Genomic DNA, 18,800 nt, shown 5'->3' with positions numbered 1-18,800 from the left:
GAGTACCGTTTTTCTACCTACCACAAAGGTTTGACTATATTCAAAGTACTGCGAGCATTTGCATCTATTGGGGGGGAGGGGCATGGTTCGGGTTTTAAGGAAGGGGCTTTCCAAGTGATGCTCAGGGATGCTGGGGATCACTCCTGGTGATTCTTGTTCAACCAGGCCAGCACAGCCGTGCCAGGGCCCGAGGATGTGGAGCTGCACATACCCTACAATGCCAGGGACACTCAGGTCCCCCCTGGTGGTGCCAGGAGCCTCCAGGGTAACACCCAGTGATGCTCGGAGGTGGTGTGGTGTCAGGGTTTGGACCTGGGTTGGGTGCGTGAAAGATACATGGTAACCCCTGTAATGTCACCCAGCCAAGCAGTTTGTTGTTGATGATGCTGAAATTGATCCCCTGCTGGCCCAGCAGGAACCCCAGTTTGGCCCCTAACACTGTTAGACACGGTATCAGACACCCCAGCTCTTAGATAGTCCCTTTGCTTTCTGACGCCCTAAATAACAAAGGTTCCAGCTCACCCAGCCCCTGCACACCCTTAGTCAGGCATGGGGTCCGTTAGTGGGTCAACAGCTGCTTCTCAGGCTTCTCCATGGAAGGGACTAATAAATACATATATTGGGAAAGAAAAATAAAAAAGCATATGGATTTAAAATGATTTTCTCGGGCCAGAGAGATAGCTCAGTGAGTTGAGTATATACTTTGTAAGTATCCAGATTCAATTTCCAGCACTGCTTCCTGGTTCCCTGACCCCTTCCAGGAGGGACTCCTGAGCACTGACCCAGACGCAGCCCCTAAGCAACACAAAGTGTGGGACAAACTCCCTCCCCCAAATACACCCAAACAAAATCAAATAAAATCCCCTGGCCATTCAAACTGGACCTTCCAGAATCTCTTGTCTGTTTTGTTTTGAGCGCTCAGGGGTTCCTCCTGACTCTGCACTCAGAATCGCTCCTGGCGCGCTTGGGGGACCACACGGGATGCCGGGGATGGAACCTGTGCGGGATGGCCGTGGCAGTGCCCTCCCCACAGTGCTACTGCTCCGGCCCAACCTTCCAAGATTTTTACTTAGCTCTTGTCTTTTATTCATGTGCCTCTTCCTTTCCCATTAAAATCTTAGTCCCTATTACCCAGTTCCGTCTGCAAAGCTGATAGGAAATAACCGTTTACATGCAATCATATCAAGACAAGAATATGAAGACTGCATTATCAATAACAATACTGTAAAACCCCATGCCTAATAGGAATAAGAAAAAGGAAAAAAAGTGCTTCCCATAGCGGCAGGCTGGGGGGCCAGAGTGATAGCACAGTGGGGAGGGCGTCTGCCTTGCACGGGCAAACCTGGGTTCAATCCCCAGTATCTCAGATGGTCCCCGGAGCACTGCCCAGAGTAATTTCTTTCTTCTTTTTTTTTGTTAAAAAATTTTTTAATAGTGAGACATCATGAGGTACAGTTGCAGACTTACACATTTTTGTGCTTGGGTTTCACTTATACAATGATCAAATAGTGCAGAGCTAGGAGTAAGCCCTGAGCATCGCTGGGTGTGGCCCAAAAACAAAGCAAAAACAGAAACAAACATAGAGGCAGGCTGCGGGTGGGGGGACGTAGGGGGCGGGATCAGCACAGGGAAACATCAGAGGAGGAAGCGGGTACTGGTGAAGGGACGGGTGTTGGAACGTTGCACACCTAAAACTCACCCATGAATAACGTTGTAACTATGTCATTCACAGTGATTCAATAAAAATAAATGCATTAAAAACAAGAAGTCTCGGGGCTGGAGTGATGGCACAGCAGGTAGGGTGTTTGCCTTGCACGCGGCCTGACCTGGGTTCAATTCCCAGCATCCCATATGGTCCCCTGAGCACCGCCAGGAGTAATTCCTGAGTGCAGAGCCAGGAGTAAACCCTGTGCATCGCCGGTGTGACCCAAAAAGCGAAAAAAAAAAAAAAAAAGTCCCTCCACTTACTCGGGATGGGAGATGCGTGCTGAAAGTAGACTATGGACCAAACATAATGGCTGCTTAGTACCCATATTACAAACCATAAGACTCAGAGAGACAGAGTAAGAGGGAATGTGCCTGCCACAGAGGCAGGGGGTGGGAAGGGGTGGGGGGTGGCGGGAGGGATACTGGGAACAGTGGTGGTGGAGAATGGGCACTGGTGGAGGGAGGGGTGCTCGATCACTGCATGACTGAAACGTAATCGCGAAAGTTTGTAAGTCTGTAACTGTATCTCATGGTGATTTATTTAAAAAAAAAATTTACAAAAAATAAATTCGGGGTTTGGAGTGACAGTACAGCAGGTAGGGCGTTTGCCTTGCATGTGGCCAACCCGGGTTCAATTCCCAGCATCCTATATGGTCCCCTGAGCACCGCCAGGAGTAGTTCCTGAGTGCAAAGCCAGGAGTGACCCCTGAACATCGCTGGGTGTGACCCAAAGAGCAAAAGTAAATTCATTAATTAATTAAAAGAACAAACGAAAAAAAGCAAGTCCCTCAAAAACTAAACAAAAACCCATGAGGACTTGGGGACCAAGTCTGACATTCCTTTGGAGATTGCTCCATCCTTACACATAATCCAGCCTCATCCAGTCCATCTGTATCTGGCTCACTCTGGACACCTCCCCCACGGGAAGGCTCCCATGTAGCCCCGAGATCCTAGGGTCAGCAGGTTCACTGCAGCAGCGCGTGTGATTTGGGGCAATTGTGTGTGTGAGATGGGGGGTAAATCATGGCCTCGTGCACGATGGTACAGTCAGAAGGTCGAGACTCACTGTTGCTGACAAGGAAAGGCTGGACACTGCTCGGATTGGCAACGGGCCGGTCACAACGGGCCAGGGATGGGTTCCATGACAGAGAAGACTCCAACCCACCAGCAGGGCAGCCGCCACCCCATGGGAAGGGGAGACACGGCAAGCTGCTTCCTTCATTTTCAGGGACAATTCAGAAAGCATCGCTGACAAGATGATGAAGGTTTTTTCGTTTGCTTGCTTGTTTTGCTTTTGGGGTGCACACTCCGTGCACACCCAGCGATGCTCAGGGGTTGCTCCTGGCTTTGCACTCAGGAATTACTCCTGGCAGTGCTCGGGGGACCATACGGGATACCAGGGACCGAACCCGGGTCGGCTGCGTGCAAGGCAAACACCCTACCCGCTGGGCTATTGCTCCGGCCCAAGATGATGGAGTTTAATGTACAAAATCCTTCGTGGGCCAGAGTGAATTTTCCCTAAGTTTGTTATTAAATCAGAGTCTCTGGTGAAGTTATATGAGCGCCCCCAAAGCATGGGGTTTGATCCCTGTCGCGGGTAACTCTCCCAAAGGAAGACAATCTGATGGCAAACAGCCAGAACAAGGGAAAATGGGCAACACTCCTTGACCCAGAGCCCAAACCCTTCTTTTTTCAGAAGATTCAAAGGGAAAACGATACTCCACAGGTGTCTTTTAAAACGCACAGAATTGGGACTGAGGCTCGACTGTGAACAATTAACTTCTCTTTGAATCTGAACCTCCCTCTTCTAAATCGGGGACCATGAGCAATGGTTTGAAGCTGACTCCACAAGGCTGAAAACAACAGGGGTGGCGGGGTTATAGCCTTCCCTGTGAGAAATAAAACGTGTTTCAATCAACACATAACACAAAGGGCAGAGACATGCCACAGCTCCCGGGCCAGCTGGCTCGGATCACGGATGACTCTATGATCCAAGCCAGGGAGGCCGTGCCCACCAGGAGGGTGGCAAAGGCGGCAGCGTGGGAAGGCCAGCTGTCAGACACCACCCATGGCCCATCACCTCAAGTGTCCCCCATCCACACAATGCATCAGCCGGGGACAGGGATGCGGCTTCAGAAAGGGATCCAAGGAGGAGGGTTAGACTTGTCCAAGTAAATCCTTCAGACTGGGGGCCGCGCCCGGCTCTGCGGCACCAGCTCTGGCTCTGTGCAGGAGCGCAGTGAACGAGATACAACTGGTCACCCAGAGGTGGACATCGAGGCCACTGGAGAGTCAGCACCTAATCACAAATGTGATCTGCAAGAGGTTTTCCTGACTTACCCACTGCATGTCCATGGTTGCAAGAGTCTCTTGCAGGGTTGGAGCAATAGCACAGCGGGTAGGGCGTTTGCCTTGCACGCGGCCGACCCAGGTTCAATCCCCGGCATCCCATATGGTCTCCAAAGCACCGCCAGGGGTAATTCCTGAGCGCAGAGCCAGGAGGAACCCCTGGGCATCACTGGGTGTGACCCAAAAAGCAAAAATAAGTAAATAAAAGTGTCTGTAGGGGCTGGAATCAGGGTAAATGGATAAGGCGCTTACCTAGCACTTGGCCAACCTGAATTTGAACCCCAAGACCCAGTATGGTTCCTGAGCACTGCGAGGGGTGATTCCTGAGCACCACAGAGTGTGGTTCCCAAAAATTAAACAAAACCAAAAATTAAAAACAGGGTCTCTTAACTTCCCCTCGAGAAGCTTAGGAAGGGCTCTGAGAAGGAAGTGGGTTGGTCAGGCAGAAGGCTGACAGGGGTCAGTTTAAAAATGAGAGAGATGTTCCGTAAGAGATAACAATCCCGTTTCGACAGCTGAAGAGGGGAGGCAGGAAGTGATACACTATCTCCGATGACAAGTGGGGTTTCTTACTTGAAATTCAAGCCCAGCCCCTAAATACAAAATCAACTAGCGGATGTCGCCGGGCTGAACAAACGAGCATCTATCCACCCGCAGATATGAATGTCAACTTCAACAAATTGAGCCTCGGGGTGGTCATGTCAATACTCAGTTCTGAAGAAGGTTTCCTAGGGAGATGGAGGGGCTGGGCAGATGGTACTGCGAGTGGGTTGCTTTGCACACGGCTGACCCTGGTTCAATCCCCAGCACCTCATATAATCCCCCGAGCACTGCCAGGCACACAGAGGCAGGAGTAAGCCCTGGGCACCACTGGGATGGCCAAAAATAAAAATAAAAATACTTTCGCAGATTAGAATCACTGGAATTCCTCCTGTGCCCTTCCTCCTCTCTGGTCCTGCCACCTGGGTCCCTCACCTAGACAGCCTTGATCCACAAAGCTTTGCAGAATGCTCTCAGAGCATTCAAAGAAGTCCCAACCAGTCACCTCATTCCATTTTTCCAGTATGAAATGGCCAGATTTTTTTTAATTTTTGCTTTCGGAGCAACTTTTTAAAAACTTGTTTTAAATTTGAAACCCCTATGTCTCAGCAAGCAGGTCATTTCAAAGGACGGGAACATAAAAACACTTCAGCCTTTTTCCACATGGAATTAAAAATAGCCATCCGCCAAATGATTAACCCCAACAAAAGCCCGACCAGAGAAGCTCTGTCTGCATCTCTGTGCACTCCTCAGCAACCCCAGTGGATCCTCATCTAACACTTAGAAACTGCCATCCCGGACAAGACACACTGTCCTCACATTGCTCATGAAGCCTCAGTTTCCCTCCACTGCCACCGACACTGCCCCAAAGGGAGCAGGTTCAATACAGCCCATGGACCAGCAGACAGACTTGAGTTTCTCCTGGAACAGATGTGGTGGTGACAAGACTCACTGCATAATTCCCCTCCAGGTAAGGGTTCGTGATCCTAACGGGAGAGAAACCGTGTCACTGAAAAACAGTCGGACCCACGAGAGCTGTGTATTTCAGTTCCAGAAACTTCCTGTTAGGAGCAGTTCCATTTCCAAATGGAACAGAGGCCCCCACACTCCACCCCCAACCACCACCACCACCATCGATGAGCAAAAAGCTTCTCTTTCTAAAAGAAGATACAGTTAGAAAAGATCAGCCTTAGATAGTCACGGTACAAAATGAAAGTTTGCAGGATTGAAAAGCTGTGTGAATGCCTTCCGTGTAACTTCAGTTCTTTTTTTTAAAAATTGGAACCTTTATCAAAAGCATACAAATACAGAAGGAAAAAAAAAAAAAGAAGGAACAACCTGAAAATACAGCTGGTGTTTGTTTGGTTTGGTTTTGGGGTCAGACCTGGTGGCATTCGAGGGCTATTTCTCTATCTGTATCCAGGGGTCACTCCTGGCAGTGCTCGGGGGACCCCAGGCAATGCTGGGGAATGAACTGCATTTGGCCCAAGTGAGGCAACTGCCTTCCCCCACTTACTATGTCTCCAGCCCCTGGATTTCTAAGACCTTTGTCCAGGAAACATGCCTCCAGGAAATCCTCACGACTTTTCTTCTTTAACATAATTGAATCGATTTTTCAGCATCATTCAAGCTCACTTTCTTCCTAAAATATTTTATCCCACAATTCCTAGTGCTTACTTAGCACTCAGCTAACGGCAGTTTCTGTCACTTTGTCACCATACGTTAAGGAACCCACACGGAGCTTCCAAATACTCACTAAGGGAAACAGGCCTCACCTAATAAATAGGTTTCATGAATTTTAAATCCTGCGAGCCATCAAAAACTTTCTCCCTTCTGCAAGGGATCGCTCTGGATGGGAGATGCGTGCTGACAAGAGGGTGAAGAACCAAACACGACGGCCTCTCAGTCTCTGTATTGCAAACCACAGTGCCCAAAAGGAGGGAGAGAGAGAGAGAGAAAGAGAGAGAGAGAGAGAGAGAGAGAGAGAGAGAGAAGGAAAGTGCCTGCCACAGAAGCAGACTGGGGGGTTGTAGGGCAGAGGGAAGATGGCAAGAGGGAAACTGAGGACACCGGTGGTGGGAAACGTGCACTGGTGGAGGAATGGTCGGTGGAACAGTGTGTGACTAAAACCTGATCATGAACAGCTTTTGTAACTGTGTTTCTCAAGGTGATTCAACTAAAAAAAATTTTTTTAATTAAATATAAAAAAAAAAAGAAAACCTTTCTGCCTTTAAGGGAACCTAAGAGGGTATATCATGTCCTTGAAACAGAATTCTACACCGGACGTAGAATTTATTACCAGCTTTTCCATTGATAAATTAAGTTTGGTAAATGTTATGAGCATCTTTTCAGTTGTTACCGATTTTAATATTCATAGCCAGGCCCTGTTCGCGTGTGCACAGACATGACGGGACAGAGAGATAGTTTGCCTTCACATGATCAAGCCAGGTTCGATCTCTGGGAAGTCCTATGGCTGTCCGTGCACTGCCAGGAGTGAACCCTGAAGACAGAGCCAGGAATGAGCTGAGCACCACAGCGTATGGGCCCCCCAAATAGAACAGCGCGGGGGGGGAGAATGTGACTGTGAGGAAGGATCTAGAACCTGGGTCTTACAAAAGCCACTGCAGGCTCAACGAGGACACCACCTTCAAATAGCTCAAGAACTGGCTCCCACTTGAAAGGGGCCCAACTTGCTTTGCATGATTACCGCAGAAGGACAGCAAGAGTGGGCACACAAGGATTCTCAGCGAGCTTCCTAGCACTGGCACGCAGCTGTCCCTCAGAGACACCCGCAGCTGGGTATCAGACAGGGCAAGTCACCACGCCAGGGCCTAACGGGACCCAAGGGTCCACCCTGTCTTTCCTGAACACCAGCCACTGCAATTCCGTCTCACCGGGACACAAAGGGTCCCCGTCTGAGTGAAACAAGAACGAACGTCACCTTTGGTACAGTACGCTGAAGCCGGCTGCTTTTAGATGATCATTTCTGGTTCGTTCTACCGAAGCAAAGAGTGCTAAGGGATGAGTCAGCCCTCCTGATAGCCCTGAGCGGGGTGGACGGGCACATGGGTGACAGACAGAAGGCAGGCAGGGAAAGGGGATGGAAGGGAAGGACCCTGGGAGCCCCCAGCGGCAGGCTCTAGCCTCAACAGTGCCCGGTGAACAGGTCGAGGGAAGAAAACGAGGAGAAATCTAGGAAATTAGCCTACTTCTGGATCTCAGTGTCAAAAATCCAACTTGGCAGAAGTCCTGCACCGGAAGTGGACCTCCCCAGCCTCAGGATTCAAGGGGTTTCTGCCCCACATCTTCGTGGCCTTCCCTCTGCCGAGTGACAAGTTTTCTGCCCTGTTCGGTTTGGGTTTCTGGGTTTGGGGGAGCCACACCCATCAGCACTCAGGGCTGACTCCTGGCTCTGAGCCCTGCGGCCACTCCTGGCAGTGCTAAGGGGGAGATCATACATGGTACGAACGATGGAACCAGGGGTGGCCCCGTGCAGGGCAAGCACCTAACTAACCCCTGGCCGGTCTCTCTAGCCCAGTGAGACAGGTTTTCAGGATTTTCCATCTCTGCCTGCATAGCAAGCCCCAGAGTGCAAATTCAAGTGATAGGATGCCTTCTTTGTTTGTTCACTTTGAAGCCACTCTTGGCAGCGCTTGGAGGGGATTGCGCAGTGCCAGGGATCAAACTCACATCTCCAGCACGAAAGGCATGTGCTGCGGCCCTGCGAGCCATTGGCCCGGCCCCACAGCGTATCTTGCAGCGCTCCTTCCCATCTTCCCAGTTATCTGGATCTGTTGTCTTGCTTAACGTCCTCTACCCCTCATAAATACATGAACAGGAAATGCTCACAAGACAGAGATTTGGGGGACTGGAACGACAGTGCAGCAGGCAGGGCATCTGCCTTGCACATTGGCCCGCCAGGGTTCCATCCCCAGCATCCCATACGAGCCCCGGAGCATAGCCAGGAGTGATTCCCGAGTACAGAACCAGAAGTAACCCCTGAACATTGCCAGGTGTGGCCCAAAAGGAGAGAGAGAGAGAGAGAGAGAGAGAGAGAGAGAGAGAGAGAGAGAGAGAGAGAGAAAGAGAGAGAAAGAGAGAGATTTTTTTTCTTTTTGGGTCACACCTGGCGATGCACAGGGGTTACTCCTGGCTCTGCACTCAGGAATCTCGGGAATTACTCCTGGCGGTGCTCAGGGGACCATATGGGATGCTGGGACTCGAACCCGGATTGTCCACGTGCAAGGCAAACGCCCTGCCCGCTGTGCTATTGCTCCAGCCCCGAGAGAGAGATTTTTAAAGTGGGACATTTTGTGATGAGAAATGCCAAACATGGGATTTAAGTGCCTTACTGAGAGCTCCAGGCAAATTGCCAGTGGACTAGGTTCCTTACTTCCTTGTTCTTAATCTAGAACTTTCTTTTTCATGACAATATAGCAGGTGGGGGCTGGAAGTGCCTAGGAGAATTTGAAAGGAGCCCTGACAGCTGGTCGACACTGTCCCCTTTTCCTGTTCCCAGGACCCAGGAAAAGGAAATGAGAGCAAACAAGAGCCCACGCCGACTATCAGAAATCACCAGACACAAAGCATGGAAAGAGCAAAGGCAATTTTCACCATATTCTCTCAAAATGGGCTTTTTCTGTAATGTTCCAAGGAGAAAGATTTGCACGATGCTCATGCCCCACCGGGAAGCTGAAATACAAACAGCCCCAGAAGAATATCTCCCCAAGTTAGAAAAAAAATTTTTTTTCAGGTCATAGGGATCCAATGCCTCTCCTGTGACCTGAAAACTGTTTTTTTAGACCCTGGAGCTCTAAGTCCCAGCCAACGACAAAAGAAAGAGAAGGGGGCGGGGATATGCTAATGTGCGGGGGCTCATTAGCATACAAATGACTTAGCACGCAAAGGACTTCCCGGGCCCAAAGTGAAAGTGGCCAAGTCCATCATTTCCATTTCCCCCACTGCCAACCTCCGCGGGATAAGGACAGCAAAACCACCTTGGCCCTCCCCCCAAGCACAGCTCACCCACAGCCGCCTCCAAATACATACTTATGTGAACCAAGGGAAAACTGGAAGAGGGCGATTTCTGTTGCCAATAAAGCCTGGAACGTTGCCTGCCTCTTTCACCCAGCTCTCAGAAAGGGAAGTTTCACACCCCAAGGAGGTAGGGAAGCGGCATGTTTGATTTTCTGGATAACAACACAGGTAGAAATGCTGCATGAGGGGCTGGAGAGATAGCCCGGCCGACAGGGCGTTTGCCTTGCACCCGGCCCACCCAGGTTCGATTCCCAGGATCCCATATGGTTCCCCAAGCACGAGTAATTCCTGAGTGCATGAGCCAAGAGGAACCTCTGAGCATCGCCGGGTGTAACCCAAAAAGAAAAAAAAAATGCTGCAGGAGGCGATACTACACTGGAGGTAGGGCGCTTGCCTTGCCGGTGTCCAAGCAGGAGTTCAAGCCGGGGTACGCCCCCCCAGAGGGTTCCCCTATCGTGAGCAGAGTACGGCCAGGTGTGGAACCAAAAAACCAAAATGGAAATATTTTTTGAAATGCTGTTTGGAGGCCAGGAGTGAGCAGGGGGGGCAGATTTGCACAGTCCTTGCAAACTCTCCTGAACAGCAAGCCACGCGCTTACGCTCTGGTGTTAACCTGAACAGACAGTTAACCCCCACTCCTCCGGGGGAAATGGGAGTACTCTGCAGATCCACTTAGTCATAATTACCATTCTCACAGGGCCCCGAGGAATAGCTGCTCTCTTTCCGCCTAGGAGGAAGGTCCTGATGGTTAGATGCTGCAGGAGTCACTCGCTGATGGAGGGAGGGAGGGAGGGAGAGAGAGAGAGAGAGAGAGAGAGAGAGAGAGAGAGAGAGAGAGAGAGAGAGCCTGCAAAGTAGCATTGTGGGGGTCACAAAGTGTGTGTGGCTGCTTCTCCCAGGCCTCACAGCACAGTGGGGTCCACCGGCTCCTCCATTCGGCAAGAAGGCTGGGCAGGGCAGGGGCAGGGAGCTGCCCTGCTCGGGGAGGGCAGAGTTTGAAGGGGGCCAGATGGCTCCCCGCTCTCCCCTGAGCTGAGTTCCTGAACTGCTGCTAAGCACCTGTTCGGTCTGCAGCGTGGGACAGATCCGCTGAGCCGAGGGCCTGCTGGTGCTTACAGCTGCCCTTTCCAGGCCTGGCATGGGGGTAACCTCTTGATCCCTGGGAGTTATTACATTATTAGATGGTGGGTGGGGGGGTTCAGCCTTTGGCCCCCCTCACCAGGCTGATCTCAGGCCAAAGCGAATCTGCTTCCTCCCTTCACATCCCCACACCTGACACAGTAACTCGTCCTCTCCTGGCGGAGACAAACGCCTGGCAGAGCCGTGTCTGAGAGGCACGCAGAAGGGGCCGTTTCTAAGAACGTGCCGAGCCAACGGCAAGCACTGGCGAAAAGCCAGGCTTTGCCAATACCTGGAAGAACTCTCCTGGGCCCTCACTTCAAAGCCTACCCCAGTGCTTGACTCGGGCAGACGGGCGGACCAAAAAGGGACTGCTGCACGAAACGTCCGTTTCTAAGAACGGACAACTCCTGAGCACACGCATCTTTAGGTCTTGGCACAAATGAACTGTGACCAAGAAGGGCTTTGAACCTGGACGGTCAAAAGAAACTGCATTTTGAAAGTGAATCATGGTGAAAAGAAGCACGAACGAACGCCCTGACTTTGCAGAGCTCCCTTTCTTCCTACACACTAATGGATTCATTCTTCCAACGTTGGGTTTTCTGTCCAAAGTGAGGCTGGAGGTGTGGAAGAGCACAGGCAGAGATGACCCCCTCCTAAACAGAGAAAACTATTTCTGTTTGCTTGGGGGGCTACCCCTGGAGATGCAGGGGTTACTCCTGGCTCTGCACTCAGAAATCACTGCTGGCGGCGCTCAAGGGACTTTACGAGATGCTGAAGATCTAATTCAGGTCAGCCCCAAGTAAGGTAAATAATACCCAACCAGCTGTACTGTCACCTGGGCCCCAGAAAGGAATATTTACCGACCAACCACTCACTTATTGGAAGGAAATCGGAGAGATATTGCTAAATCAACTCTATTTCCACCAGAGAAGAAAACTGAGTTGGCTGAATCAATTACATCCAGGAGTTTTACAAATACAAAGAGGCAAACTCCCCCCCTGCTAAACGGATCTTGGTTAGACAGCTCTTCTGAGGGCCTGAGTTACTGGAAACCAACTCAGCAGACGTGTTCTCTGGAATAGGAAACAAAGAAATGCCACCCGAAATGCGGCTTCTAGGTATATTACGTGGGTCCTTCAGGTAACTGCTCTTTACTGAAGACATCTTCCCTGGCGAAAGCCCTGAGTACACGTGTGTGTTATGGACGGTGGGCCCATAGGCAGGACTGTGACTGGGCCTGTCACTGCATCTCCAAGCTTATAGATATGGCTCTATGCCATGCCCTGAACAAATGCCCCATCAGGACCGTCTAAGTGCTCCTGGAGCATTATCAAAAATCTCAAAAATGTTGCTTTCCAACCTCCTCTCATATTATATGAAAACTCTGAAAGGCCATACATTGTGAATCGTGATCCAAAATTTTCAGTGCCCAATAGGCAGAGAGGAGGGAAGACAGAGACACGTTCGTGGCCCTCAGCCTCAATCTACAAGAGATGACAAGTCAATTGAATATTATTAGATGCCAAAGTATAAACACTGTCGTGCAGACCTGAGCCTATGAATTCAGCCACATTAGACAAAAGCATTTCTTATTTTCCCATTGGAGAGGGGGCCACATGCAACAGAGAGCCGGGGCCAGGGAGCAGGCAGAGCTCAGGAACGGAAGCCAGGGTGGCCCTGGACATGCGAGGCCCACGGGCGGCCCCTCGAGCCATATCCTGGGGCTCAGCAAGCCTTTCCTTGCGAACACGGCACAGAACAACTAACTCGCCAGCACAGCCTGTAGGTTCCTGTGGCCTGGGCTCTTTATGTGTTTGTTTGTTTGGGGAAGAGGGTCAAAACAGTGGTGCTCAGAGGCTACTCCTGACTCAGTGCTCAGGGGACCTTGTGATGACAAACCTGGGACTCCTGCATGTCCAGTCGGTGCTCTAGCCTCTTGGGCTATCTCCCTGGCCCTTTATTCTTATTGATTGATTGATTTGGGTGGAGTTGGGGGCCCTAACTGGTGGTGCTCTGGGGTTAACTCCTGGCTGTGCACTCAGGAATCACTCCTGGTGGGCTCAAGGGATCATCTGGGATGCCAGGGGCTGAACCTGAGTCAGCTGCGTGTAAGGCAAGTGCCCCACCCACTGTACTATCGCTCCAGCCCCTTTGTTGTTGCTATTGTTATTATTATTATTTTCATGTCAACTTCCTTATTTAAATCGGGTGGATTCTCTGCTGTGGCAACTGTCACTTAGTTCGAGTCAATTCCATTTTCTCTTCTTTGAGACTCCCCCTCTCTCTTTCGAATTTGGTGCTGGGGTTCGAACTCAGGGCATCACCCAGGCTGGACATGTCCTCTCCCCCCCTGAGCTGTGCCCACTGGCCCCTGGGGCTCTGATGCAGTCAATGGGGGTGGAGGGGGAAGCGGGAGTGGGGGGCTGAAGGGGGGGTTCTTAGGCTACTATTATTCCCAGCAGATCCCATTACCAGCCACATTAGCTCAACAAATGTTTTGGCAAACTGAAGCAGTGATATAATTTGAACAAACAGCCGGCTTTTATCGGATTTACGCTCATTGGTTCATTAATTGAATAATGTGTCAACAGAACGAAACGGTTGCCTCTTGCTATCTCAGGAGAAGCAAAATCTCCCCCAGGCAGAATGTTCCATTTTCTGAGATGCTCCCATAATAGGCAAGGGACAGCATACCCAGACGTTGCAGTGGATTCGCTAGATATCATTCAGTTCCATTGCTTTTCTGCTTAAAAAAAAAAAAAAGATGGAAAAGGCAAAGTTGCTAAAATAAAGAGGCACAGAGACTCCAACTAAGTCGCTGAAAATAAAGAGGAAGGAGAGTCAGGCCACAGGCAAGTTGCACGCTTCTTATTTAGATACTAAACATATAAATCTAAACATCTTCCTGCAGGATAGAAACGACTGGCGATCACATGGTTTGCTCCGAAATGAAGCTGAAATAAAACTCTTATCACAAAACATTTGGCTGGTACCCTTAACCGTTAACAGTGAAAATATGTTCGCTGTTCTGTGGGGCCTGTGAAAAGGGAATTAACTCACCAAATCTCTAGAATCCACTGCCCCCCTCCCCCAGCCTGCCACCCCTTCCCTAAAATCAAGCAAGTAGGACATTCTTCCAGAGGTTCAGAAAAATTTCAAGATTTTTTTGAGGGGAGGGGATCGTGATAATCTCCATGATAACAGGGTTAGGACACCTGGTGTGTCCGTTACACTGTAAACCCGGCACATTACAAAATTTAAGGCACAGCCTTTGGGAGAGATAACAAAACAGATTAAAATCCCTGGAGCTTTCAATGGCCTCACTCAAGAGTCTATTTAAAAAATAGCAACAGAGTAACAATTACCAAAGAGTCATTTCCTAAAATTACTCTCCTGTTGATATTTCTCAATTCTAAAGTGCCATGAGAAATGGGTTGGCAGTCACCAGTTCTGCCCTAAAAGAAGGCATCACCAGAGAACACCAGCAAAAAAACAAAGGCATTCCTACAAGGAAGTGACTACCCCAAGCACACAGCATGTTAAGAGGGTTACCAAAAAAGCAGAAGTCACTTAAAGTTCAAAACACCAAGGAGGAAAAAAAAATAAAAGAACAGAAGTTCCTAATTTTAGTAATAGCAAATTCTAAAAACGCGACTTAGATGATAGCGTATATAATCTACATATGAGAATATATAGATCCTATATTCCACCTCCCCACAAAGCGTATGAATTGAGATCTCTTGGTATTACGAAAGGGGACTCTATTGAGGGGCTCCCAGCCCATTAGAAAGAAGAGGAAGGTAGGACTTCAAGGAATTAAGCATTTTATGACCAGAGATATAGAAATTCCATCTTTTGAAAAATGAAATTCGAGTTCAATATGGGGGGCTGTCTTGGGGGAGGGGGGATATCTCTCGCTTCCTATTCTAGTTTTGAAAAGCGCTTGCTCTTCCGTGACCTTCAGAGATGACAGGCTCATCTCACAGACTCCCAAGGCTGCCCTCTTCCCTGGTTTTCGCCACTTGGCATTGCTAATCTGAGAGCACGCCCCTGTGGAACCAACACGTTGCCCGGGCTAAAAAGGGGTCAGAAAGTCAACTAAACACCTAGCAAACAGGACTCTTCTAACATAACCCAGACGCTCGCCACCAATAACTCCCGGGGGGGACTGAAGGGTTCCATAGTGTGGGGCTGGTGAACAGGCCTGAAGGAACAATCCCTCAGTAGCAACGGTTTCCTTTCCCTTCCATCAAGGTAACCTCTTGCCTGTGTGCAGGGATGGAAGAAGGACGTGCACACCGAGGACAGAATCCCGATAGCTTCCAGTATTCGACACAACGGAAGGGCGCCAAAGACACCCTCATTTTTTGTGTGTGTCAAAGATGCCATCTCTGAGCTGGCTGGCATCCGAGAGCCAAGCCTTCCTCTATAACCCCATGGTGGTGGTACTTAGAACTGAAAGACGGGCCACAAACTTAAAACCCCAACCTGCTTTGATAGACTTCTTGAAAGTCACTATTAATCCCACGAATGCCTTTCCCGGGAACCTCCGAATAAGAGGGGCCAGAATCTTCTCTTGACTCATTTGTCAAGAGGAAACCATGGGAGCAGAGTGATGGTGGGGCGGGTAGGGTTCCTGTCTGGCACGGGCTGACCTGGGTACCATCCCCAGCAGCTCCTAAGGTCGCTCCGGCCCTCCCAGCCGGAGTGATGTGATCCCGGAGCTCTGAGCCAGGAGTCAGCCCTGAGCACCACCAGGCGCAGCCCCCAAACAACAACACCACCACCAACAGATTCCAACTTGGCCTGGCCGGAGATAAGCCCCCTTGTTAACTCAGCCCAGGCCCATCCTGGGGCTGTACCATTCCCTTGCGGAGTCCCCGCAACATCCCTAACATCCCTTGTGGAGTCCCCGCAACATCCCTCAGGACATCCCTCGCAGCAGGCAGCTTCGGAGGGAGCCGAGCGAGAGCGACTCCGGTTTCCACCTCGTCCCCAGCAAGTGCTTCCAGCAGAGCAGCAAGTGGAGGGGAGCCGGCGAATAGCCCCAAACTGAAAACCTGGGTGGGTGGTCCAAGATCCCGCGGGACCGGGAGGAAAGGAAGAAAGCAAGCGGGACCGGCGGCAGGAAGCTGGCCGGGCTGGGGTGATGGGACAGCGCGAAGGAGCACTTGGAAAGGCAGTTTTCTGAGTCCCTGGCACCCGGGGCGGGCGAGAGGATGGAGCTGCGAAGGGGCAGCAGCCAAAACTCACTCGGGCTGGAGCGGGGAGTGGGGACCCCCACCCCCCACCACCACCACGGGGCGGGGGCTGCAAGGGGGCAGAGAGCCCAGAGCTGGGGGGGCGAGTGGGGGAAGGGGGGACCGGATCGAGGGAGACCCCCCGGGGGATCGGGGGCGTGGGGTGGGGTGGGGGGCGGGGGGACAAGGACCCCCGGGGAGACGGTCGCGGCGCGCACGGAGCGGGCCGGCCGGTCCCCGCGCACCAGCATCCCCCCGGGTCCCCCGCGCGGGGCTCGGGCGGCTCCAGCCGGGGGCGAGAGCGGGCGGCGGGTGGGCGGCGGGTGGGCGGCGGGGTCCGGCCGCGCGTGGGTGCGGGTGCGGGTGCGCGCGCGGTCGGGCGCCGACGGCGCGGGCCGGTACCTGGGCTCGGGCAGGACGATCTTCTTGCTGGCGCGCGCGGCCGGCGTGGCCTTGCTCTTCTCCATGGCCATCAGGTAGCTGACATCGGCCAGCACGGCCTCCAGGTCCGCCATGTTGCGAGCGGCGGCGGCGGCGGCTGCCGGGCACCGGCACGGGACGGACGCGCTGACCGCCGCCGCCGCCGCCGCCGCCGCCGCCGCCGCTCGGCCCGCGCCCCCCGCGCGCGCCCCCGCCGCGCCCGCGCACGCGCCGCCGCCGCGCCCCGCGCGCGCCCGCCCGCCCGCCCGCGCCCGCCGTCCACCGTCCACCGTCCACCCCCGCCCGCCCCCAGGGCTGGCCGCCCGCCGGGACTCTTCCTCCCCCCGGCTCGCTCGGCCGCGGGGCCCGGAGAGGCCGTGTCCGAGGCGCACACGCCTACCTGCCCCCCCACCCCCACACCGGGACCACCCACCCGAGGAGGGTCTCTGGCTCCCTGGACTCGGTCGCTTTGCAACCCCCGCGCGCGCACACACACACACCCCGGGGACCACCCACCCACCCGAGGAGGGTCTCTGGCTCCTGGACTCGCTCGCTTTGCAACCCCGCGCGCACACACACACACACACCGGGACCACCCACCCACCCACCCACCGAGGAGGGTCTCTGGCTCCTGGACTCGGTCGCTTTGCAACCCCACACACACACACACACACCCCGGGACCACCCACCCACCCGAGGAGGGTCTCTGGCTCCTGGACTCGGTCGCTTTGCAACCCCGCGCACACCACACACACACACACCCCGGGACCACCCACCCAAGGAGGGTCCTCTGGCTCCTGGACTCGGTCGCTTTGCAACCCCGCACACACACACACACACACACACACACACACACCCCGGGACCACCCACCCACCCCCCCACCCAAGGAGGGTCTCTGGCCTCCTGGACTCGGTCGCTTTGCAACCCCGCGCACACACACACACACACACACACACACACACACACACACACCGGGACCATCCACCCACCCACCCAAGGAGGGTCTCTGGCTCCTGGACTCGGTCGCTTTGCAACCCCCAGACAGTGCCCGCCGCCGCAGGGGCGCTGGGGAGGTGGGTGGCCCACCTGTCTCCGCTGGGATTTCATCCAAAGCACTAGGAGGGTGGGTCACCCAGGGTAAAACCCAGTCCCCCTCCCGCCCCCCCCCAATCTCCTGCACCCCCCTGCCAATTCAGCCCAGAGAAACCTAAAGGCCTGGGCAGAAAGGTGCCCGGGGTGGGGTGGGGTTGTCCCCACCTTCAGGGCATCACTGCTGAAGGCTCACTTTGAAAGCATGCGTTGGAACTTGAACGCGGACCCTAAGAATCAGAGCCCCACTCCTCCTGGTACTGGAGGGTTGTCACCAGGGTCTCAAGAGACCTTTGGGGGAGCACCTAAATGCGGGGCACCCGCCAGAAGGTGCTTTGGGGAAGTGGAGTCGCTTGAAGCAAAACTCTGGGGGCCGGAGGGAATTTCCAGCTTCCTAGTCACAGAGCCTGGTCTGTCCACCCTCTTCCCCCTTCCTCTTCCCCCCCCTCCAGCCCCCACCTTGGGCCTGGGGCTTTTGCAGTTGCTGCTTATTTTTCCGCCTTGGCACACACAGGGCCTGGGGCACTAGGGCTGGGGTGTTTTTTGGTCAGGGGCAGCCTGAAAAGTCTTAAGAAGACCTGAGCTGGGAGAAGGTCAGCCCCTTCTCCATCCACCAAAAAAAAAAAAAGTTCTGAATTCCTCCTTATTGGCCTTCAGCACAGACCGACTCTGGTCTTTTGCTAGGATTTCAGGAATGTTGTCAGTAGCTTCCAGGGTTAAGAGAGTTCAGAAACGGTTAAGGTCAAATTTTGGACATTAAATGCTATGTCCCAGCTGAGGCAGCCAAAAGAACCCTGGCGTGCGCATCTCTCTCTCTCTCTCTCTCTCTCTCTCTCTCTCTGCACCCTGCCTGTGTCCCCCTCCATCCTCCTCCATCCCTCTCCCTCTTCCCTCTTCTCCATTTCTCTCCTCTCTCCTCTCACCAGACCTGCCCCCTTTGATCCCTTTCTCTGTGCCGGTCCACCCAATGTGTCTGTTTTACCCCTTTTCACTAGATCCCTGACCCCTGAAGTTGTATTCCAAAGTTGACCTGAAACGGATAGGACGGATGTAAGAAGTAGGAACTTGACTGATAGGAGCTAGATCAGGCATCACAAAGCTGAGAGGACCAGTAAGAACTAAATCCAGGAATTACAGTACCGTGGGCAGGGTACTGGCCTTGCAGGGGCCTGACTCACCCAGGGCCGGCTGACCCAGCTTCTACCCAGCCCCCGCCAGGAGAGATTCCTGAGTGTAGAGCCAGGAGTAACCCCCCCGAGCACTGCCAGGTGTGGCTGCAAACCAAAACCCAAAAA

At 52.8% G+C, this 18,800-nt stretch overlaps 1 protein-coding gene across 2 annotated transcripts in view; it reads right to left on the bottom strand.

The window, feature by feature from the left end:
- Positions 1-16,594, bottom strand: part of GRK3 (G protein-coupled receptor kinase 3) — a 159,003-nt gene extending 142,409 nt beyond the window's left edge. For both annotated transcript variants that reach the window (XM_056114452.1, XM_056114453.1), the window contains exon 1: positions 16,398-16,594. In XM_056114452.1, the coding sequence (XP_055970427.1) occupies positions 16,398-16,510 (113 nt within the window). In that variant the 5' untranslated portion in view covers positions 16,511-16,594. The remainder of the gene's footprint in view (positions 1-16,397) is intronic.
- Positions 16,595-18,800: the final 2,206 nt, after the last annotated feature.

Source organism: Sorex fumeus, unplaced genomic scaffold (assembly GCF_029834395.1).
Source record: "Sorex fumeus unplaced genomic scaffold, SorFum_2.1 ptg000025l, whole genome shotgun sequence".
In the NCBI taxonomy this organism is placed as follows: Eukaryota; Metazoa; Chordata; class Mammalia; order Eulipotyphla; family Soricidae; genus Sorex; species Sorex fumeus.
This window is presented reverse-complemented; position numbering and strand designations above follow the sequence as displayed.